This window comes from Tribolium castaneum, chromosome 5 (assembly GCF_031307605.1).
Source record: "Tribolium castaneum strain GA2 chromosome 5, icTriCast1.1, whole genome shotgun sequence".
In the NCBI taxonomy this organism is placed as follows: domain Eukaryota; kingdom Metazoa; phylum Arthropoda; class Insecta; order Coleoptera; family Tenebrionidae; genus Tribolium; species Tribolium castaneum.
The window spans coordinates 10,568,376-10,593,392 of record NC_087398.1 but is presented as its reverse complement, the minus strand read 5'-3'; the positions used below and the strand labels follow the sequence as shown (position 1 = coordinate 10,593,392).

Genomic DNA, 25,017 nt, shown 5'->3' with positions numbered 1-25,017 from the left:
CTTCTAAAAAATATTAAATATGACCCTCATTGCCATTAAAAAAATCAAGTTAGCCTTGTATTCTAAGAACAAAAGGACATAGAAATTTGATAAACATCTGAAATGATAGAATTTGTATACTCTTATATTAGCAAAAATTTAAAGGTAGATAGAGAATGGCAAGACAAATCGATTAAGTAAAATTTATGTAAATCAAAAATGAATAGTTTTCCCAAAAAATCCTTCTGAAATTAAAGTTCCAAATTTTGAGAACCGCTGAACTAGAATTATAAAAATTAGCGTAAATTTTAATATTATTGACAAAACAGCAGAGGTAATTTATTCTTCGTTATTCTTCTATTTCAATTTATGTTTTGTTATTAAATACGAAAAAAAAACCATTTTTTTTGTCAGAACCGGGATTCGACCTCCCACACAAATGAGCATGTTGACCACAATTTTTAAAAATTCTCAAAACGCCTATGCACCGCTATCTTCATTTTGTTTAATAAAAAATTAACAGCTAATAAACTACCATCCGTCACACAGTGGCTCTCAACAGGTGGGTTAATATAAATTTCTGAAAAAAATACACATTTTTTGGAAAAATTATATAAGGGTTTTCAACGCGTCTGATTATAATAAATTCACACACAAAATATTGCTAAGCCATTCCCTAACACCCTGTATAGATTTTATAATATTCAACTTTATCCATACTTTTTAACGACCCTGTATAGCACGTACCACCGAAAAAAATATGAAAATGTGTGCTCCTAAATTAATCTCTCGATACCGCTTATCAGAATTTTTGCAAAGGTCTTGGCTTAGTGAACGTTCCACAAATGCCTTCACACTGAGTCTGTCTTGTTACATTGGGCTTGGACTGCGATTAATGAACTGTAGATCCCTTATATTACACCGCCTACCACGCTCATACAGGAAGTAATTCCTAATTACACATAATACACACTTTGTATCCCCTTTTTATTTCAATGGAAAAACATTAGATTTACAGTAATAAATCCACCTGCTGACAGGTGTTAGTGTTTACTTTTCGAGTTGAGTCAACTATTAAAATTAAGTGATACATTTTGGATGAATCATGAAGTGCACTTCGTGATAACAGCCGTTAATTACGGTGTGATTATTTTACCAAAAAATTACAAATTTAGCAAAAAATCGGAAGCACTAAACCTTGTAACAAGTGACAAGTGCCCATAAAGCTATTAATAATGTTCGGTTGTTCAAAGGCGTATTTAGAACTTAAACATCTGTTAGAACAATCAGTCCTTTGGTTCCGCTTGACAGTTGTGCTCATGCAAAATCAGCTCAATAGACAATGGGTATTTTTACTTCATACGTAATATTGTTATTATGTAAGGAAGAATTTTTCAAATCGTGTTAACTAAGATTGGTCTAAATACGCAACTTGGCACCTGTCCCAGCACTATTTTTGTGCAGGATTCAGCTTGGGGTAAAAAATATAAAACAAAAAAAAGTTTGTTAATATATTCAAAACTTGATTTACATGGAGAAGCACAAGCAAGAAGCAACGCCGAATTAATGATTTACCCAAAAAGGCTCTGTAGTTTTACTATCACCATTGCTAGGACCTGCTGGAGATTCCGCAGCGCCATCTTCCCGATTAACCGATTTTAAAACGTTAGCAGCTTCTGTTAGTGTTTTAGCGGTTTGAGCGTCAGAAGATGACAAGCAATAATCTATAAAAAGACAATCAGCAAAAAGTAGTGATTGACGACAGCCGCAAAAAGCTAACCTTTTGATTCGTTATTGATCGGAACGTTCGGAGCTTTTTTCTTTCGAGATTTGCGCAAAGAACTATTTCGACTAAGTTTATTTCGCTTAACACCGTCGAGGGAATCCAGAAACTGTTCGTCGAACTCTTTGGCTTCTGGGCTATTTTCCTGTGGTTTTGAGGAGCTAGGTGATGCAGATTTGCGAGTTTCTCTGGCTGTTTTTGCGGGAGGAACGACTAAAATTTTGTTGGTCCAAAATTCGGTCGAGTCGTGTTTTGATTCCAAAATCAGATCTAACTTTTCCGGTGTTGGGGACCTTGAAATTTGCTCTTCATCGACTTCGACCACACTTACAGTGGGGTTTTCGAGCAGCTCGCTGCAGATGCTATTCCTGGGGACTGGGAGAACTAGGCTAGGGTAAGGAGAAGGTGACCGTCTAAAAGCCACTTCTTGCTGTTCACCATATCTTCTAGGAACAGGAGAAGGTGATCGAGAGGGAGGTTTTTCAGTTCCCTCTTCTGTCACTATGAATTCTTTTGGGAGGGGAAAAAATGTTTCGCTTTGTTTTTCGTCTTTTTTAATTTCGAATTGTTTGTGTGGGCTTTCACTTCTGGAATTTCTTTCCTTGACAATAAATTGGGGTAAATTTGGCTTGTCGTTGTTGGCATTTGTGACAATGAAACGGCGAGGTGTTGGTGATCTCGACCGGTCATGATTTTCCTTTTCCGTCAGGAGGAACCTCCGAGGAGTGGAAGATCTGGATCTGGACACGACCACATTACCAACTTCTACTTCTATATCTTCGGAGGTTTGTCCAGTCTGATTCTCCTTGAGTTTTTGGAGGTCTTGGAGGTACCTCTGCGTGAGATCGGGGAGATTCGTTTGCGTGGAAGTGGTAACGAAATTTCTAGTAACGTTGGCGTAAAAAGCTAAAAGTTCCACAACACCCACACAGGCAACCAAAACCGAGAGTAGTAAACCCATCGCAAAACACACTTTCACGCATAGTTAAAAATAAAAACCGGCGCGAAATTCGAACATTTTCCGCCAGATTTTAGACAACGACTAGATCTTGGACGCTACAATCAACTGATGAATATTATCGTTGCCAATATTTCGAGCTGGGCTCCTAACCCTAAATAATCTGTTACCTAATCATTTAATTGCAATGATGGTTAAGGTTATTTGCTGTTTTTACGGCCACGTACTGTCTTAATTGAAAGAGAAAAACACCTCGTGGCTGGACGTGCTGAAAAATAGCTACCCTTGATATTTACGCTCGATTTATGGTGACAATGCGGCTTCACTGCCTGTATTTTTATAAATAGGAGCGATTTTCGCTGCGAAGGAGCTTTGCCCCAAAAATTGCTCTCATTCAATTTAACTGAAGATTAAATGCCATTGCGCTTAGTAAACATTTGGCGTAATAAACCACATCCGATTTTTTTCATACGAAAATATATCGACACCTCGAGTAAACACGCAAAATTTATTACTATAAATTATGTTTTACATTTTCCTCTACTAGGTAAGTGGGTGTTATTTGAATACACCTACTGGCGGAAAAGTATTTTATCATTTTTCAATTGTCAGTGGGTGAACAGAATAATTCGTTTATTTGGAAAACACAACACCTACACTACTAGAATATGAAATTAATATAAAAACTGCTTAACTATTACATCTATTTCTCAAGCATGACAAAAAAAACTATTTCCTAGACGGTATCTTATTTCTTGCTTCCATTGTCCTCCTACCTATGCATACCGGTTTCTTCTCAACATTAAATGAACAAAGTTTATGATTTATTCCATTCCCACAGGGTAATAGTAGTACTTATTTATCTAACACTGAATAATAACTACTCACCACACAACTTTCAATAATTTATTAGAATAAATTGTATTCATTAAAAAAATATTTTTTATTAAAGACGTTAAGTAATATAAATTAGTTTAAATAAAGTTTTTTTTATAAAAAACATTTAGAAAAACATCTACAGAGTGTTCCGTCTAAACCCCACATTACAAGTATTGGTAGTTCTAATAATAATGAAAATTTGTATACAACCATAATCTCTTAGGTCCTGCTTGATGAAGATATTTTGAAGATGATGACACTTCGGGTTATACCAGAAGTCGCTATCAACTTGCTTATTTTAAATGGAAAGCTATGTTTTTTAATGCGTTTTTCGATTACCAGAGTTATTTTAAAGTAATTTTAAAGCTTTCCCTATACGTAAATTTAACCGTTTACGAAATATTTTGTTTTTTTTATTTGATCCTTACAATTCAAAAATCGATTACTCTGCCTCTTTTTAAAATTTGAAAATATTTGTTAGCTCATTTGAAAGAGAAAGTTTAGATCTTTCCTTTGGTATTTTCAGATTTCTAAAAAAGCATAACAAACCCCAAATGTTTCCAGTTAAATTTTCAGAACCTTAAGCATCCTTAACACAATGTTTTCAAATGAAATGCCACAAGTTTTATTTCACTAAATCGTATAGAATTTAATCGATCTGTATTAGTATTCCCTATACTTATGTTTAATAGTTTTCAAGTTACTATTACTTTTTGTTGAGATTGAGAAATTAATTAGCCATAGACCTTTTCTCATAGGTTGCCATGAAAACGACAGAAAAAAATGTGAGAAATTAAAGTTTTTTTAAACCAACATTTAATGAATTTATTTTGTTTTCACAGGACGGATAATACAATTTTGAACAGTTTGTCGTTGGTTTAATAAGAAATGTTTTTATGACAAACAATTAAAAAATAACTGTGGTTAGTAAGAAATTTTCTACAATCTCAAAAAACCAACATAACTTGAAAATTATTAGATAGGTATAGAGAATGATAATACAGATCGATGCAGAAAATATTCTTCTCCATCTAGTTAAATAAAAATCGAGATATTCTATTTGAAAAAATGAAGTTATGGGTTCTTAAGTTGTCCAAACTTAAGCTTAAATTTTTTGGGTTTATTATCTTCTTTTCCAATTTGAATACACTGAAGAACAGACACAGGCTTTCTATTTTAATTCGCAAAATATGATTTCGAAATTTCAAAAATTAAGAGAGTTACTGATTTTTTAAGTGACAGGTGCAAATCCAAAAATTTTCAAAAAATCTTAAAAATCTCTAAATCGGTTAAACATAGGTATAGGAAAAGCTAATCAAAACGGCCTTAAAACAACTCAAATAATTCGAAAACACAGTGAAAAACATAGCTTTCCATTTAAAATAAGAAAGTCGATAATGACTTCCGGTATAACTGGAAGTGCCACCACCTTGAAAATATTTTCATTGAGCAGAACTGAGTACCAATTTTTAAATAAATAACTTTATTAGAACTCTCAATACTTCTGATGTAGGGTTTAGACGGAACAGTCAGTATAAAAAAATGTTGTTCTAGAAAAAAGCTTTCAATAATATAAAAAAATGCACTAAAAAGTAAAAAATAATGTTTTTCTATTAGAGAATATTTTTGCTTCCAAGTTAGGATTCTACAATGTATGGAATACCTGACGTCATAATTCCAACATACCGTGTATGTTAGTATAAAATGCGGTAATAACAAATCAAAAGTCCCTTTTTAACCTTACCCAAAACTTTAACGCCCTATTTAACTCCCTAATGAGGTGATTAAATAAATAGGTTTGCATTGTCACGTAGATTACGTAAGTATGCAAAATTTCAATTCATTCAAACAAAAATCTTTGGATGAATTTGACCCATTTCAAAGTACAGTGATATACAGATGATAATGATAATGACATATTTTTATTTAATTAATTAGTAAGTTGTACAAGTTTTGTCTAACATTTTCAACCTCATAACCGGTTAAAAAAATGTTTTTTGGAAAAAAGGAAACACCGAGAGATAAGCAAAAAAAGTAAGAGTTTTTAATTTTTCAAAGTGACTGAACCAAAAAAATTAATCCTGTCCCTCCCCCCAAACTTGTCAAATCCACTCCCTGTTTGTTTATTTATTATTTATTTATCTTAGAATAAATCATTCATTATGTAACCTGATTTTAGTAGTTTATAATAAAAATGAAAGACTCGCATATGCATAGATCTTTTTCTTAAGTTCAACATTGCAAACAAGCGAAATACGCATTGCCGACGAGGTGAAGTCGTCAGTGAAGTGTTTTTCTCCGAAAACCATTAATGAACAATTTTCGCAGTTTGCAAAATACGTAATAAAACATACTTACCTACCTGTGACTAACGCATTGTATTACGAAAATGTGATAAATATTAAAACCGCAGTGAATATTTTTCCTCGATAAACAAAACCACCGTATTTATTTTACTCCAATACTTTTGCAAACGCACATGAGGTCAACATTGCGATTTTTAGGCCAAGACTATTACTAATTCGACAATTAAAATCTATGAAGCCATTCGTTGCCCAAAAAAGCAAATCGGATCGAAATTCGTCAAGTCGGTCAAGGCTTAAAATGCATTACGACCAACACACCCATCAAATACCCCCTATGAAACAAAAAATCGCGCTATTTACGGTCCGAAATAAACAATCTGGGCTGCGGCGTCTTCTCTGGCACAATTCTCGTCGGTGCTCCTTGACATTGGAAGACACAGCGCAACAGGTAACAGCAAGGTCAGTAAACAAACAATGTCTCGGCGCGGTCCTCCAGGTGCTAAAACGGCCGTCGTCGGCGCCGAAAAGCACTCGGTCTCGGTGCAATTCGAGCCCCAAGCCTTTTTTGGGTACACCAGACATAAAGTAGATCAAGTTGAACGCGAATGCGATTCTCCCGTTGATATTAAGAAATATTCGTTTGGACGCATGCCGTGCCGTGTGCACCACTTGCTAAATTCGTGCCACGTTCTCAGTCTAGGAGTTCGCGAAACGAGACACATCCACGGCGAAGACGTCCACAGGGGCACACTCGCTTTTTATACCAAAAATCTACATTCGTTCGGACAAAGCTGGACAAACTATTTATAAAAATATTATCCCGGTTTGCTTACACTGTCGAAAAATTCGGAGAAATAAATTGTTTCTTTATAACATTTACAACAAATAAATAGGTCATCATTTATTTCTTTAAGAACAGATAAATATTTTATAGATTCAGTCTGTAAACACGTTTTATTGGTGGCGGATTAAAAACTAGTTGAACAATTTCGCAAATAAATCTTTTACGAGTTGAAGCGTCCTCAAAGTCTGATATTCCATTCCGTCCAACATTGTTAAGAGTTATGGTCACTCGTGCGGCACTGCCAATTTAATAATAGGCTGTTTTTCTCATTTTCCACTTCGAACAGTGATTATCGGACGAAATCATGATTCATCAAAACCGTGGGCTTTTCAAAAATTGACAATAGCAGCTGCTTAAGAATAATGAAATCAGTGTTTGAATTCGAAAAAATGCATGTTATGATGAAACATTTTTCCACACGACCCCAAACACTCGCGTTGGCACGGGTATTTAAAATATTTAAGAAAAATATTCAACAGTTGGCAGAATTATCTCCAGTCTACGAAATCGTAAAACTACTATTTTTACGTTCATTGAGTAAAAGAACAAGATTATTTAATTTGCGCACGAAAATTCAAGTCGAAAAATATGACATAACACTAGTACTCACAGAGATTGTGCCGGGCACTTAGTTTATCGGAAAAAATCAAAGACTAAACTAAGGAGGATTCACGGAGTGGATTTTGATATCGAAGAGCGGCTGCTACATCGTTTACATTTAACACATGGTCGCCTGATCTAATAATAGACGGGGTGGAAATTTATGGACATTTGAAATGAGTGTCGAGCTTTGGGAAATTTTCACAAAAATGTTAGATTTATGTTAAGTGTTTCCTTTTATACTCGAACACACCTATAACTGAAATTAAACCGACAATAATACTGTGATATTTTTTATAATTTTAAAAACTGCGACTATATACACTCATTGATAATAATTTTTTATCTTCAGTAAATTGGTTGTCTATAAGTCTAGAAAACGATGTTAATTATGTAGTGGAATTGTTTTGTAGTTATTTGGATTTTGCATGTGACACATTTGTCCCAATAAGAAAAGCACGTAAAGATAACTTTCCTAATAATAAGTGGTTTAGTACTGTAGTAATTCTCAAAAAAACATTGCAAAAAAGTTAAGTTATATGCTGACTTTAATACAGGAAATCAAGTTATAGACAATCCCAAGACTTTCAGAAATTTGTAAATCACTTAAAACATAACATTAACTTTCCTAAGTTAATGTTTTTTAACGGCCAATTTTTTTCAGGCAATAAAAATATTGCAGATGCGTTCGCGTTGTATTTTTCTTCAGTATATAAAAATAATAATTTATCTCTCTTTAGTGAATATAATTGTAATTAATTATAAAAGTGCACTTTCAAACCAACGCAAGGTGCACTGGAAGTTAAAAATTACAGTGTATATTGTTATTTATGATGTAGATTGTGGAAAATAATTATGTAAAACAATTTCTCGAAACATTAGCTTCATTAGCTATTTTTTTGAGAAATGATTTTTACATTATTATTCTCCACAATCACTTTTATAATAAATAAGAATAAACACTGAAACTTTCAGCCTGCATTAGTATTAAAATATCAATCGTATTGAAGTGGTACAAAATAATTTCTTAAAATATTTTAGATTCAAACTATACAAATTAAATATTATTCTTAGTACTGACATTGTGTCGAATTATTTATCGGTAAGACTTTAGATAAAAGTTTTTTTATTTGTTTTTTATAAGCTAATTAATGGATTTTTTTGTTGGTTACAATTTAAGCCTTCTTTTTGATATCTGATAGCATCGTGTTTTCACTGTTTTAAAACACGCTTTCCATAGCAACGTGTTTTAAATTAATGTTTTCACTATTTTAAGACACGTTTCACATAACAACGTGTTTTAAATTAAAATGTTCCAATAAAAAAAACTTGAATAACATTTATGCGAAAACGCTTAAAGTATTTATTAATAACTATATAAAAGTGCCTGATATTTTAAGTAAGGTTCAATTCAATCTTCCCAGGGTAGACAGCCAGTGGCATATTTACGTATGGACTAAAATTTTAGGAGAGGTAAAAATATCTTTATTTCTATTAAAAAATATATAGTAAATAAACGGATTGCATTTTTTTAAATCAATTGATACGATTTTTAGTATTCGTCAAAATTTATTTTACTTCGTAAGTTCTTAATTAATAAATTTTAAGACGTTTTTAGTAGTTTCCATTCATGTTATAGAAAATTTATGTACAGCAATAGTACACAATCCAGAAAAATTTCTTTGAAAAAAGTCAGCGACAACGTAACATGCTAACAAAAAGTGCAAAAATGGCTACGTTTTTTGAAAAATAAATCCTTAAATAACTCGAGAGTAATTTTTTTATAGTTATCTTAAAAAATAAAGAAGACATTTAAAAATCTAGTGCATATTTGATAACATTAGAAAGAACTTTTTAAGGTATATTAATTTAATTTTTAGAGAACTATCTAGCATTTATAGAGATCTTGTGCTAGAACTAGGTCAACTGTTTTATTCAAATAAACTAATTGAAAAAATTAAGGATATTACTGAATTTATAAAGTCAAAATCAGATACATATTTTTTATGGATTTGTATTTTTCAAATTTTATGCTGTTGTAGAGCAGTTTATAAGTACTATTAGTATAAATTAAAACACCAATATCTCTACCATTTTTCAAGAAGTTCATGCACCCACAAGTGGGGTGGTAGTATTAAATTTTAAAGGGTAATATGTGAAAAAAACGGGTTAAGTTTTACATATTTTCAAATTACGACAAAAAATGTCTTATGTTCCCTTGTAAATAAAAATCGTTCTCTTTCAAGGTTTGGAAAATTTTCCTTATTTTCTGAATTAACCAATGAAAAAACGTCAAAGACAGGGGCCACAAAATTAAGTATCCCAGGGCGGCAACAGACTTAATTACGCCACTGTAGCCACCGAAGAACATGAACTCTTCTTTGATTACAAAATAAGGAGAATGATTCCTACAATTATTGTCCTTTAAACAGCTTATTTTTGGAGTAAAATAATTATGCTAAACAATTATATTTTACTGGTGTTTGTTTTTAAATCAATGTGTAAAAAAATGTAAAATGCCCCTTGGCGTCTAAATAAATTATTATTATTATTATTATTATTCACTTACCTCATCACAGCCTTCGCAGCGGGGCTTCAGCAGCTCCGCGTAATGCCTCTCGCAGTAGATCTTCTCGTCATAGACGCAATAAGCCAGATCTACCAGTAAATCCTGGCACGTGGAGCACCTGAAGCACCCCGGGTGCCAGATCAGTTTGCCCATCCTGGGGGCGACTACGCTAACCTGTTGGTTTGGAATGGTTCGGTTACAACCGTCGCAAATACTGTTGGGGGGCGCCGGTTTAGCTAAACCTATGTCTAAAGCTATTTCGTTCCGGGCTGATATGAAATCCTGGCAAGAAACAGAATGAGCGAGAATTCACCTTCGGTCGGGATTTAATTAACCTGATAACTACTTTTGACGGAATCTTCGACGAATTTACAAGCCGCTAGGGCCAAGTCTTGTTTCGGAAGCTGCTTGACTATCCTTTGAAGACGGGCGGCTTCGCCTTTCGAGCCCAACTTCGGGACTTCATGGGTCGGCAGTGATGAATAATATTGGTCGACCTTTGGCAATAATAAAGTACTTTCTCTTCGATTTTTGGCTTAATGGTTACCTGTCGGGCCGTTGTAAGGCCAGCTGGCACAAAAGTGTAGCCTAAAGAGCGGGCATCGAGTCCATCGTGGTTCGAAGTCAGCCCCAAACGGGACCTTGCCCCATGTTCGGCCACGATCTCGTGGCCTTCGCGCAAGCATTTGCAGTTGCGGCAGTTTTTCCTGAAACGGAGATTATTTAAACAATTACAGGGTGTCTCAAAATTACGAGTTCAGAGCGCTGTAGAAAATCACTTTATAAATCCAAATATAGAAACAAAATAGACATGCGAGGCTTCCTTAAAAACATACACTGATTTGAAGGTGCATTTCAGGTGCACTTTGAATTGCGTTTTCTTCAAATGCGGGTTCAAAATTTTACTGTTTATTGTTACTTATGGTGTAGATGATTGTGGGAAATAATAATGTAGAACGGTTTCTCAAAAAATAGCCTTATTTTGAAGTAAGAAATCTTAAATTTTCGTAATTTTTATCAAAGATAAAACGGCAAATTACAAAAATTTAAGATTTTTTTACTTCAAAATAAGGCTATTTTTTGAGAAACTGTTCTACATTATTATTTCCCACAATTATTAAAAATCATTAAGATTTTTTTTTTCAAAATGATTGTGGGAAATAATAATGTAGAACAGTTTCTCAAAAAATAGCCTAATTTTGAAGTAAGAAATCTTAAATTTTCGTAATTTTTATCAAAGATAAAACGGCAAATTACAAAAATTTAAGATTTTTTTACTTCAAAATAAGGCTATTTTTTGAGAAACTGTTCTACATTATTATTTCCCACAATTATTAAAAATCATTAAGATTTTTTTTTTTTCAAAATGATTGTGGGAAATAATAATGTAGAACAGTTTCTCAAAAAATAGCCTTATTTTGAAGTAAGAAATCTTAAATTTTCGTAATTTTTATCAAAGATAAAACGTCAAATTACAAAAATTTAAGATTTTTTTACTTCAAAATAAGGCTATTTTTTGAGAAACTGTTCTACATTATTATTTCCCACAATTATTAAAAATCATTAAGATTTTTTTTTTTTCAAAATGATTGTGGGAAATAATAATGTAGAACAGTTTCTCAAAAAATAGCCTTATTTTGAAGTAAGAAATCTTAAATTTTCGTAATTTTTATCAAAGATAAAACGGCAAATTACAAAAATTTAAGATTTTTTTACTTCAAAATAAGGCTATTTTTTGAGAAACTGTTCTACATTATTATTTCCCACAATCATTTTGAAGTAAAAAAATCTTAAATTTTCCTAATTTTTATCAAAGATAAAACGACAAATTACAAAAATTTCAGAAATTTTTACTCCAAAATAAAGCTAGTTTGGAATCATCTTCAACATAAATAACAATAAACACTGAAACTTTTAGCTTGCATTTGAAGTCTTCAACCAGTGTATCATTCTAAGAAAGCCCCCAACCATCTTTTTGTTTCTATATATGAACTACTGAAGTGATTCTTTTCAATGTTGTGAACATTTTGAGACATCCCTGTATAAAAATGATCAATTGGTCGCCAGTCAATTTCATGTTTCATTACTTTTAATTCTTTTTATCAAAGTTACAGCAAATTAAATTTACTGTTTCCACAAATGGATCATTTCAGCGCATTTTTCAACTTTTCAAACTCTAATTCGATTTATCAGTAAGTTCACAGACGGCAGCACTTCCTGCGAAACGTCAGCAAATGATAAAGATCTCCTAAATTCTGTCGCTCGTAAGAAGATACATAATTCAGTCGAATCGTAAATCTGATCCTTATTAAGGCTAATTGACAGAATATCTGCGAAAGCTCCTGATTGTGACATAAATGATACATAAAATGTAAAAAATAAACTCGGTTCGTATTTTTATCGATTTGTCGTAAAACGTCTCAATTTGCCGCCTCATAAAATGCATTTCCGCTGCAAACGTCGAGTATATGGTCTATTCTCACACAATTACGACAATGAACAAAGCGCTCGATTCTTTGTCGGGTTTTTTAACTCACTTTGAATAAAATTTGAATTTTAGATCTATGGACTAACATATGCAACCCAATATACAGCGGCGAAGTTCCAGAAGTTGTCTACATAGCGCGTCCTTTTCAAATTACAACTCTATTCTACTCCAGAAAGTGTTTTTTTGTCCCTGTTATGTTTTAAATATTTACACTCTCAATTAAGAATGGAGTTTTTTCTTTTTATAATATTAATCATTATTACACAAAAGCGATAAACATAATCTTGAAAAACAATAAAAATGACCTACTACACATAGATAAGGAACACATCCCTAGTTTTATCATGAACACAAATACAGGGAGCGGCAAAAGTGTGCAGAAATATTACTAAAACTGAAATTATTTTGTTTTAGCAGAAAAGCTACAACTTTTCAACAGCTCAATTTTTTTAAAATAGATACACAATTATCAACTTGATTTAAAATTTTACACTTTTTGTATCTTAAGCAATAATGACGTCATCGACATTTTTTTAATTGAAACCCATAATTTTTTTAGCAGTAAAAGTTACTACTTAAATGATAATATCAAAATATTAAATGTTTCGTAAACAATTTTTGAAAAAAAAAACATTCAAAAAACAAAAAGTAAGTAAAACTCTTAATATTTAACCAAAAAAAAGAAGTGCCATCTACCAAACTCTTGACAAGTAAAAAATCTGTGAACACACTTTTCTTAGATAATCCGGAAATTCTTCTTAATGTGTAAACCACCAAATTTAGAACATTTGAAAATTCTTAGACTAGAAGCTCTTTGTAATATTATTTTTAATGTTTATGTTTAAAATTATTAAAAAAATAATGTATGACTATTTTATATTTTAAAAAAAGTTAATAAAACTTTGATTAAAACGATTAAAAATTTACTGAATTTTTTTTGTATTGCCATTTCGATAAATAAAATATCTATCAAAATGAGAGAACAAAATAAGAGTTTCCATTAAAAAATTATTGATCCATTCCTCAAAAACTTTAATAAAATAATATGTAAAAAAATGAAAAAAGACAATTGGCCTGACAATTTTGTTAAAACAAAATATTTCCTGCTTTAATACAATTATTCTGTAATTTATCCGCTCTCTCTATTCTCTGCAAATTAGAAATTATATATCAACACAATTACTTTATACCTTACTGAAAAAAAAATGGTAACACGTTTGGTTATTAATAGCCTGACTTTTTTATGAACCTGAGTTGAAAACACAAGTGAGTTTATTTTTAATATTATAAACACTTCAATCAAACTAGAAAAATATTTCATCAATTGAAACATTTATATGGCACACCTGCCAGCACAAGCTGCCAAAATGTAGATTAAAGACTTTTTTATGCAATCAGACGTAATCATTCAAAAAATATACCATATACCTACGTACAAAAAGTTAAATTTAGCTACAATACTCTTGAAGGAACAATGCTCCATTTTTTGAAGTGATTTTCACCAACATCATCACACAATCAGACTTGGAACTATAGTAGTAATTAGTGCAAAAGATTAATTGTCCAAGTATTTCCGTCGCCCTTTGTCCTGTTTGAAAATATTGGCAAACATTTATTTAGAACAAACTTAACAATCTAGAATAAAGAATACAGTCCATATTTCCGTCCATTTAAAACCATGGTAAAACGACCGGCTTTGGCAAGGGATCTCGAACTTGAACTGTTTTTATTATTATTAGCCAAGCACAAAAGTTGACGTCAGTTGCAGGTATTTAATAAGAACTTATAATGAACTGTAATAAAAACAGCTAAAAATACATTATGAATCCAGAGGTTTGTACGCAAACCTGAGATTTGCCGCAGATTCATAAAAACCCACCATTAGGTCTGATTTATTGATTGTAAATTATTATAAAACCATTTATTTGTTTATTTAGCTTAGGAAAAATGTTTAGAAGATTATTATCATTTGATCGATTCCAATCCAACGACTGGGTTTTATCTGGCTTGTCTGGTACATTTCAATGCACATTTACACAGTCATAAATCGGTAATTTCAAAATTTTTATTTACTATTTAGTATCAATAAAAGCATTGAATTGTTTTTATGTCATTATTCTGAGCAAATTGCCTGATAAAATAGCGAATCAAATGACCATTTTATTAAATAAAACATCCCCACAATATCACAAATTTGACAATAATTTGCAACACATGAAAGAATAAATTTCCCACAATCTACGGAAATTGTCAAATTAATCATTTCCGTTCCTTTTAACAAACTTAACAATGATTCCGAAAAATGTACACAACACTTCTTGTATAAATTAACATGTTTTTGTTTAACAACTTCAAAAAATTACGAGAGAGAAAACTATGAAACGCAATAGCCAACGCATTTACATCTAAAAATATTGCAGCATAAATATGTGAACTGTAATTAGCATCTAGTTTACATAATTTGATTAGTGAAGTAATTGTTATGTTAAGCTTATGATTGGGAGTGAAGCCACATTTTCCCTCTTCTCCATAAAAGTCGAAATTTCAAGGTCCAACTCAAAATTCATTAAAATACCACTAGTATTTCAAAAGAATTTTTTGTGATAAATTGAATGGATTGCACTTTTTGCCTCTGTTATGTGTGAAACTTCCTCTTCTTTAATGCAATCCACTTGTATTCGTTTAAATAGCTATTAGTGTCAAAATTAAAAAGGAAAAATTATCTAATTTTTTAGTACAGCGTGGCCACATCTATAAAAATGAACTACCTACAGTGTTCAGAATTTTATAGTTTTGGGAATGGCGGCAGTTACCAACAATGATGTAAATAAAAATATTTATAGAATATAATTAAAATTTTAGAAAAAGAATCGAAGGAAAGACATGGTAAAAGACATAAATAAAAATTGATGGGCACTTAAGACCGAGCTTTGAGCATCGGAACAATTAAAAATTTAACAATAAACACGTAAAATGCTATTTTTAAGCAATAAAACTGGAGGTACTTATTGTCAAGGATGTAAATATCGCTCAAGCTGTGTTAATTTTTATGGTAACATTACAGAGATAAATAAATCTGCCACATTTTTTCCAAATGGAGTAATTTTTATTTTCCGTTCTTAAACTGTATTCATCTATTGTTATTATGATACAACAATCTGAGTAATTCGAGTTGTCAATAATCAACACACCTTTCTTTATCATTCTATTTTTAACCTGATTAATCTAAAATATGCGTAAAACAACAACTACCTTGCAATTTGTTGCAAATCTTGTTCGAAAACTTTGGCATAGAGCTGGAGAATCCTTACACATGCGAGCGTAAGTCCCGGCCAAGGATTCAAATCCTTCTCCTCCTTAGCGTTATTGCTCAACATACTCACAAATATGCACCTTGATCGAGTTTATTTCTACATTTTCGGGAACCCTGCCTGCACTATTTCCACTATCATGACTGCCACCACAAGGCTTAGAACAGTGAAATTATCGCCAAGAGGAAACAAGATAAGAGTCAAGACCGCAAGCGACTCTCCAAACAAAATATTGAAGTCTGGTTGCAATGCCAACAAAATCTGTCAACAATGTTCAAATTTCCCGGTCAAAATTCGCGACCTAAGCGACACCGAAACACCGCGAAAAGTGAAGGAAATAGTGGAGTCCTGTATTGGTAAAAGCAGAGCGTGCGCGTCTCATTTTAGATATAAAATGCTGAAATCTCGGGAACTTGGACTGCGCTTTTCCAATTTGCGCGCAAAAAGGGGTCCAAAGGCATAAACTAATGAATTATTTCACAACTGGCGTAAACAACTTGCGGTTTCATTGGAGCGTTTAATGGCGGTAGTTTTAGACAAAAGAGCGAAAATAAACTTAGTTTGAGTACTAATTAAAACAACCTTTCCTCGGCGAGTCAAGGGCAAGGTGCAACTATGAAACCATTTATTCAACAAAACCATATATGGTCTGATCGATTTTTGTAATCATGAACGGACAGATGTCGTGTGATTCATCACGTACCAAAATTTTCCAAATTCGATTTTGCACAACCGAAATAGAATAATTACGGCCTGGCTAATGGATCTGCTGAACGATAAAAATAAAAACAAATATAATGAAAAGAAAACAAAAAATCATCTATTTGCGATGGTGATTACACGATTTATTTCTGAGTGACACAGCCCGACAATTTTAAAAATTATGGGCCATCGTAAAGTTTCACGACCGAAAAATGAGTTAATTTGTTTGCAGAGTGTCACCGAGGTAAGAATCACTTCGCTAATTAATTGCCGAAAATTCCTGAAAACACGAAATATTCAGTCGTGTGTTGGTATTTGTTTTCTGTTGATCTAATTATACATTTTATGATTGATTTACGTTATCTAAATCCGTCCTAATTAGCTTTTCCGTGTTTCCTAATTTTCCAAACGCTTCATTCAGCGCGATTTCTATTTTTTCGAACCTCTATGTTTATGAGATAAGTTGTGAACTTGACGCAATAGATTCCAGGCTTTGCTCCTCACCTGAAAATTCGACAGGACGATTAAAAATAATTTGGTAAATTTGGAGAATATCCAAAGATAAATTGTCGCGCATTTTTCACATTGGCCGATTAATCACTTCGGAAAAAATCTTCCTCGTCCATTCCAGTCATTAAGCTAATGGAAATAATGGCAAAGTTCAACTAAATCAGTTACTAAAAGGGTAACGGTCGTAATTAATGGCAAATATTTATGCTCTGGTACAATGCTATTTATCGTCCATAAAATTTGACATGGCGTTGGGAGAAGCTACGATATATGACACCGATTTTTATCAAACTAGGTTTACGTCCCGCCCTGAAACGCATTACTTTTCTCGACCTTAAAATAATTAATTTTTCAATGAGCCACCTGTTGAATTTCTGTCTAAACTAAGCTTTCGACTGCCTTTTACGCCCGACAATATTTTTCACCCACTGTTGCAATACCAGATTTATGACGCGCCAGGTTTATACAATTCAGATTGATGTAATAAAAGGCTAGATCTGGTACACACAATCACCTTTTAAAGCGTTATTTTCGTTCATAAACATACCATCATGGTACGGTCCATATTTGAAAGCATTCTCGACAGTGTCGCCCGTAATTACAAGATTTATTTAACACTTTCCAAAACGGTTTTCAAGTTTCAAAATACCACAAAAAATACAATATTGAATCTGATGAGTTTTAACCAAATATGGGATGTGAGGAAGGACCTTGGGATGAGATAATGCGCCGAAGCGCGAAATCGAGTTAATAAATCGTGCATAATCAGGATAAATGTCACCTTGTAACCTTTTCCCTTGAATTAAATAGAGCTGGTCATAGGAAACGATTTTCGCGAAAATACAGGACCTAGCGTTGACATTCACGGTTTATTAAACCGGCAAGTGTTAGCTTTTTGAATTGTTGGCGGTAGAATAACAATGCCTTATCGAAATCGCGCCAGGACCCTAATGGGCGGTCAAGGATAATACTGCTGGCGGGAAAGCAATAAAAACTAATTAACGCAATAAACGAAACGTTTTAAGGGCCTCATTTTTAACAATAATGAAAAAGAATGCATCTATTACTGAAAACACTAAGGATTAAGTAAGTTTTTTTAATACTATACAGGGTGAGTCTACTAAAAGTATATTTTACTATATCTTAAAAGCTACGAATCGCTCAGAAACAGCGACTACTTCTGAAGGCCTTATTTTTTTCTGTATACATGTAAATTTTTTCAAAATTTTTCGACAATTCCTTATAATAAATATGTATTAATTAATCAAAAATATTACTATCAATAAAACTAAAAATAGTATTAAAATATTAATTAAAAAAAATTTATACTTTTTAATGCATTCTAAATCAATCGATGTTTTGAGCAAAAAATTGTTGCTTTCCAAGCCTCAAAATTAATTTATGTATTAGATTTCAATTTTAACTTCATCTTTTTTTGGGACTAGTGGCACTTTTTTTTAAATATTTAAGAAACTCTTTTTCGAAAATTTCATAAAATAATAATTTTTCGGATTTTGAAGGGTGCGTGAAAACCGGCGCATCAACTCAGTGGTATGTGGTACAGAAATGTTTACATATAAAGGTAAAAATTCTGGTTGGAACTATACTGACAATGTCAGAAGCAGAGCGTCAACGCAAAATTTATTTTTTTTTGTTGGTAACATTTTAAGCCTTTTTAATATATGAACCCCAGATTATAAACACTATTTAAAAATACGTTTTCCACAGCAACGTGTTTTAAATTCCAACAAAAAAAAAATAATAACACTTATGCGAAAACGCTGAAAGTTCTCGGGTGAATCAAGATGAATAAATCCCTCAGAGGTTAGTTTGCACTAACTTTTAACCGAGTTAAAACGGATAGAAACTCAATTTATTTATTTTTCTATAAAAAAATTGTAAGTTCAAATCGCATGAAAATAATATCGTAAGTTTCTGAGGGCCTTAGCAACTATATATACATAGATATAAATTTGAAAAAAAAATGTTCGTACCATTTTGTAAATAAAATGAAAAAACTCATTTTAAATTATTTTATTTTTAATTAAATAATGATAAGTAAATTTTTGAAAAATTTTATTACAAGTCTTCTAAAGACTTATCTATAAAACTGTAATTTTTTAAAGCCATTTGAACCTTAAATTTTTTCATAAAAACATTAAAATTATTAAGCTCATTGTTAACCCGTTAAAACTTGTTTACAAATATTAAAAGCGAGATAAGAACTGGTCTGTGAGGTAATGATTTGGATAAAGAACAATATTTAATTGTAAAAAAAATTATTCGTAATTTTTCTTAAAAACTAAGTTTCAATTTGAGCATTCGCTCCGTTGATTGGACAGTGTATTCAGTCTACTTTATCCATAATAATGTAGAACGCTTTCCTAGTCTACAAATTTTGATTGTTTGATAAATTTTATTTTTTTACAGTAAAAAAACTTCTAGTAACTGGGAGTAAATTGAATATAATTATTCATCATTGTGGTAAGAGTTCATAAAAACATAAAAAAATATTAAAAACTGAGAAATTTAACAAAACAAGTTAGTAACTCCATAATTTTTAAAGTATTACTTAGAAATTTTTTCAATATTTTTCCGGTAATCTACACATGCCTGCCTCTCCCTCTCCCCGTATAAAAAATTTAAAAAAAATCTTAAAAAAATTCACATACAGACAAAATAAAGTATTTAACTGCAAACGCTAAATTCAGTAGAGGTTTTTAAAATATAATAAAAATATACTTTTTTAAATATGTTCAACGCCAACACCATTTTACCAGCTGTTCTTAAAGATCGTTCCAAATTTTCTTCAATGTTTTCAATTAAAAAAATAAAATTAATAAAATTACTAGGTATACCAACACTACCAACTCTATTTTTCCAACTTTCTGATGTCATTTAGAACATTTTGAAAATATATTTTAATATTAAAATAACACTTGTTTTAAATTCTCTTTTTCAATATTTTTCCTGTAATCTAGACATGTTTCTCCTTCTCTCCGTATAAAAAAAATTTTAAAAAATTCTTATAAAAAATTCACAAAGATAAAGAAAAAATAAAGTATTTAACTGCAAACGCTAACTTCGGTAGAGGTTTTAAAATATAATAAAAATATAATTTTTTTAATATGTTCAACATCATTTTGACCAGATGTTCTTGAAGCTCGTTCCAAATTTTCTACAATGTTTTCAATTAGGTATTTTTAAATAAAATTACTAGGTGTACCAACACTATAACTCTATATAACAAAAAAAATTTTAAAATTAAAATAACTCTTGTTTTCAAGTTTTTTCAAGTATTTTTCGGAACATTCGGTTTCAAGCCAGTTTGATTATTTGAGGAACAATATTTTAGAAGCCAACACCAATCAAAAAAATACTAGTTATACTTGATATTAATTAGGTTTTTCGGCAGCATAACGCATTTTCGACGTAGACAAAAAGCCGAATTTCAGTAATAAGAATTGTAAAAAAACACAAAAATGTAAAAACATTGAAAAATAACCGCATTTCCACTGTTTTCGTATAAATAAAGAGAAAAGTCTAGAAGAGAGAAACTGGAAGTGTGTGCGAAGGCAGAAAACCGGAAATTTGTAGAATTGTAAGTATCAGATGTCGAAAAACAATAAAAAGCTGATCTATTGCTTAACGTGCACGTCCATCATCGACCAGATTCCGTGTTATTTTTAGCATATTTTCCTAGGAATTATTTGTCTCAGTTTGAGTTGACGTGGGCTCGAGTCGACAGGATACCTGCTTTTATCTAATTTCCTGCAACACACCCTACACGAAGCTCGTGACAAGAAGCACTTTCAAGTTCAAACAATCATCCGAGTTTATAATCCCGGATGACACTTTAATTTCGAACGAGGAGTGACCTGAGAAAATAAATTGTTTAATTACACTTAAACTGCAATCTTGAAAGTGGACAAAATCCATCTTCCGGCCAATGTTTCGCTCCAAAACGTCTTACTTACTTAAATTTATGGATTAAAATTACTCTTTCAGCAGGCGCGCCGCGACGGCATATTTTCGCCCAAAACTTAAATTAAGGCTTAATTTATGAAAACGTCCCGATTTGTTGGCAAAAAATCCCTAACACGCTTATTAATCAAAATGAGGGATTAAGTATTAGCGAATTAATGGTCAGCCGCTAAGCCCCTAATTATTTTATGGACTGCAAACAAGTCAGCGGACTTGTAATTAGGGCGCTTGGAGGATGATGACATTAACACGGACATAAGGCGCCAGATTGAAGATTATTTTAAGTTTTAGTACTCGCATAATGTGGACTGCTTTCGGTCACATTAAATGCGAGGCATTAAATTTTATGCTGGTCTAAATTACTACAAGCTAAAAATCAATCGATCATCTCCGAATTGATACACACACTTGTCAATTCATTATAAGGCCAAATCAAAGCTCGAATGGCCAGTTAAGTGAGAAAATTGGATCGTAAAATTTATTACTAACGATACAATAAAACACTTTCTACCGCTTTATTAATACAGGCAATGGCCATGTCTCAATTCGGCTGACGCAGCACATCATTAGCGACCACAACTAATATCACCTAAAATTTTTTTTTATTTTTTAACGTTCTTAGTGCTGTAACACTTCGCTGACTTTTATTATGTGGTAAAATAATCAAAATAATATCAAAAGCATTGTTAGAGGCACTCATCAAACCAATCAATTCATTATTTTTTAACTGAAATTGAATTTAGCTCACTTCTGTACGCCTAGATGTTATGCAGCCAGCAAACGCGCTGTGCACCACTGGTCGTCTAATCAAGCAATTAAATTGCAAATTTGCGCGCCAGTTAAAAATTCTTGTACTCTTCTGGAAGGCCCAAGTCATTAAAAATTATTGTTTGCAAGTGTGAAAAAAGCGCAGTTTGCCTCTAACATGATTTATTATCGAACGTCACCCAAACGAGTTAATTCTCATAGTAATTACTATTATTACACGTGTTGTGGGTGTTGGAAGGTGACAGATTTAAAAAACAAATTGATTATTATGCAAAAATGGATTAATTAATACAGAGCGAGTTTCGCAGCGTTTCTAAAATAAAAAATGACACCTACCTCCAGTTATGCGGTTCATATCCCATGCACTTGCTACATTCTGTACAAGGTTGACCAACATCTGTTTCTTTGATCTGTACACCCTGTGAAACGTAATGCGACAATTAGGTGGTGTTCTAAATATAGAGGTTGCACACAAATTAGAAAAAATAACAGCGAGTGAAATTGCCTATTTAAAAAACAACCCACTAATCAAGTGTAATAACTGGGTTTTTAGTTTGATGGATACACTAATATGTAAACAAATTATCTCGTAACAAGCTGGATAATTTGGGGGCTTCAATTAGTCATGTTTTGACATGGTAATAAATATGTAAATCTTTAAATAGCCAAGCTAATCGCAAGTGAAATTAACCCGAAATTGTAACATTGCTGCAAAGGTGAAGACAGGAATTCGGTCTTATCCGGTTAAATAACGCATGCATTTGCAGTGTCTCATTGCATTTAGATGACTGGCTTAGCCAACCGGTAAAAATATGCAAATTATCACTAAAAAAACGATTCACATTGTTAAAAGCCTTGTGTCATCACAACCTGTCTCGAGAAGGTTGTTTTTAATATTTTATGGTAACTCTATCATTTATATGCGACGAAGACAAGCCACACAATGGGTTTATTTGTGGTTGGGGGAAAGGAATGTATTTGGATTAATTCATTTTGCCAAAAGTTCATTACTTCGCCCAGACACGCTTAACTGCAATCATTCAATTTCTCACATGAAACGGCAATAAATCAGAATTGTTGCGATTACACACAAAATTAAGTTTTATTAGATCATTAGAATGATTTGATACTACAGTAACTCATTAGACAATAGTGTGTAAGACAGCGAAAAGAGAGTTTAATAGACTTGACAACAATAAACTTGGGTAAGAACATGTAACAGATTTCGCTTCTTCTAATAATAGCCAAGAGCCAACGTGGAAATAAAATTCTTAAATCAAGATATGAATATTTCATTTTATTTTAAACGGAGTTAATTTTTCTACGTTAATTACCAGGAATTTTTATTATACCACAGACGCCATGTGATACTTTGTAGGATAATTACACCTACCTAATATTAAACCTGTTTATAAAACACACCTGGTTCTCTTGAGATTTTTGTAAAAAGCAAACGAACACGAGCAACAGCCCGCCTAACTCACCAGTTTTAAGCGAAATTTGTAAATACCACTAATTAATTTTTTACGCAAAGAGAAAATACATGAGAAAAATGGGCAAAATTCATTCTTATTATTCACGGTGTCATAATTGAAACAAAAATAACAAGTCATAGAATTCTTGTACGACATGTGATATATGATATCGGCATTTATTCGTAAAAATAATTTGGTAGACCTGTATGTTATGCAAATAAAGATATTGTCATATCGTGGTATTGAGGTCGGAATGTTTAAAGATAAAAACGGCATGCAATAAATATTTTATAAAAAATTCATGCTCAAAAATAGAAATTACATTTTAGCTGCAAGTTAGTCGCTGTAATTATTCATACACTTCAAAAGTTAATAACTAATTTAATTTGCAGTTTCAATGAGAGATTTAATCATTAATAAATATTTAATAATTTTATCAACGTTACTGAAAAAATAATTCGGTAAAATGCGATTTTGAAGCAGCTAATAAAAGCAGAGAATTTACAACTGATAACTGAAAATACTATTTGTTCAGTTTGTCCAAATCCATAAAATAAATAAATGCCATAAAATGCAATGTCATAGTTTCTTAGCTTTGTAAAAGCAGACCTGTAATGAATACACTTGAAATAATAACTTCAGAGTATAAAAATAATGAGACATGAATGAAAACATTAAAATGATTAGACAGATAACATCTGCTTCCAGTGTTTCCATTCTCATGATTAAATTAAAATAATATGGGTTAACGTTTCACCCATGGTCTCGTATGTGATAATATTTAAAATTTAAATGCGTGGCCATAAATATAGCAAAATTTCAGTGGCAGTCAGGAATCAAATATTTAATACAAATCTATAACTACAGTAGAACTCGGTTATAGCGAACACCCAAAGAACTTCAGAATTTGTTCGGTGTAAATTAGGTTTCATTAAGAAAGATACATAATTACAAAGGTATACCTACATATGATATTATGGCAAATATTCTATTTATTTACTTATTTTTGTTTCTACGTAACATTTTAGCTGTTTTCAACATGTGATTCAATTTTTGGAATCTTTCTACAATCTTGGAAATGTTTGATTCGTAGAACGTAACAAAAGTGCACGTGCATACGCTTTAACAAAGTCGTCTGATAGACCGCTTTTTTATCTAAATTTTGGCGAGCGTTCGTTGTAAGCGAGATTCGTTTGTTAAAACCGAACCAATTTTTACGACTTTCAATTTTGTTCGCTATATCAAAGCGTTCATTAAAAGCCGCACAGTAGCGAAACAAAAATTTTCCGGACGTTGCGTGTACCAAGTCAGTAAATGATAACTTTGAAATTAAGAAAAACAGTTTGTCGTAGTTAATTATTCCATACACGTTTTGTGTTATAAAATAAGAAAGTGATAATATAATGTTGATAACAAATAATATAAGAAAAATATTTTTTTTAAAGAAAAAGTTCTGCTAATTACAAGTTATAATCCAATAAAAAATCTCAAATAAAAATTAAATCAAATACATAAGATAATAATTAGACGGCTCATTTTGACAAAAAATAAAAATATTTGGGGTGGACAGAGGAAAAACGACCTCAGTCCACTTGTTCAAGAAAATGAGGTGGAGTTGTAATATTGTAGTTTTTGAGAAAACTATCATATAATTAAAGCGGGAAATAGTAAATACGACTTCAGTTCAGAGAAAGATGTTTTACAAAATACACTATACCGAAAAAAGTTATGTGTCGACGTTAAAACGTTTTTAATTTGATGGCTTGTAATTTTGGTTGAGATGTATTGAGGTCATTTTTCCCCCTTAAGACATAATATTATATTAAAATATTATGGAAAAAAATCAGCTTTTCGTACAAAA

General features: G+C 31.8%; 1 protein-coding gene across 3 annotated transcripts in view; it reads right to left on the bottom strand.

Annotated features, from left to right (window-relative positions):
• The window catches only part of Lmpt (Limpet), a 45,364-nt gene that overhangs the window by 16,466 nt on the left and 3,881 nt on the right, over positions 1–25,017 (bottom strand). For 2 of the 3 annotated variants that reach the window (XM_008194895.3, XM_008194894.3), the window contains exons 2-5: positions 22,018–22,100; positions 10,466–10,625; positions 10,254–10,415; positions 9,919–10,200 (exon numbers count right to left, since the gene is read on the bottom strand). In XM_008194895.3, the coding sequence (XP_008193117.1) occupies positions 9,919–10,200; positions 10,254–10,415; positions 10,466–10,625; positions 22,018–22,100 (687 nt within the window). Of the gene's footprint in view, positions 1–9,918; positions 10,201–10,253; positions 10,416–10,465; positions 10,626–15,658; positions 15,970–22,017; positions 22,101–25,017 lie in introns of those variants that run through there. The other variant, XM_970928.5, reaches the window with a different exon arrangement.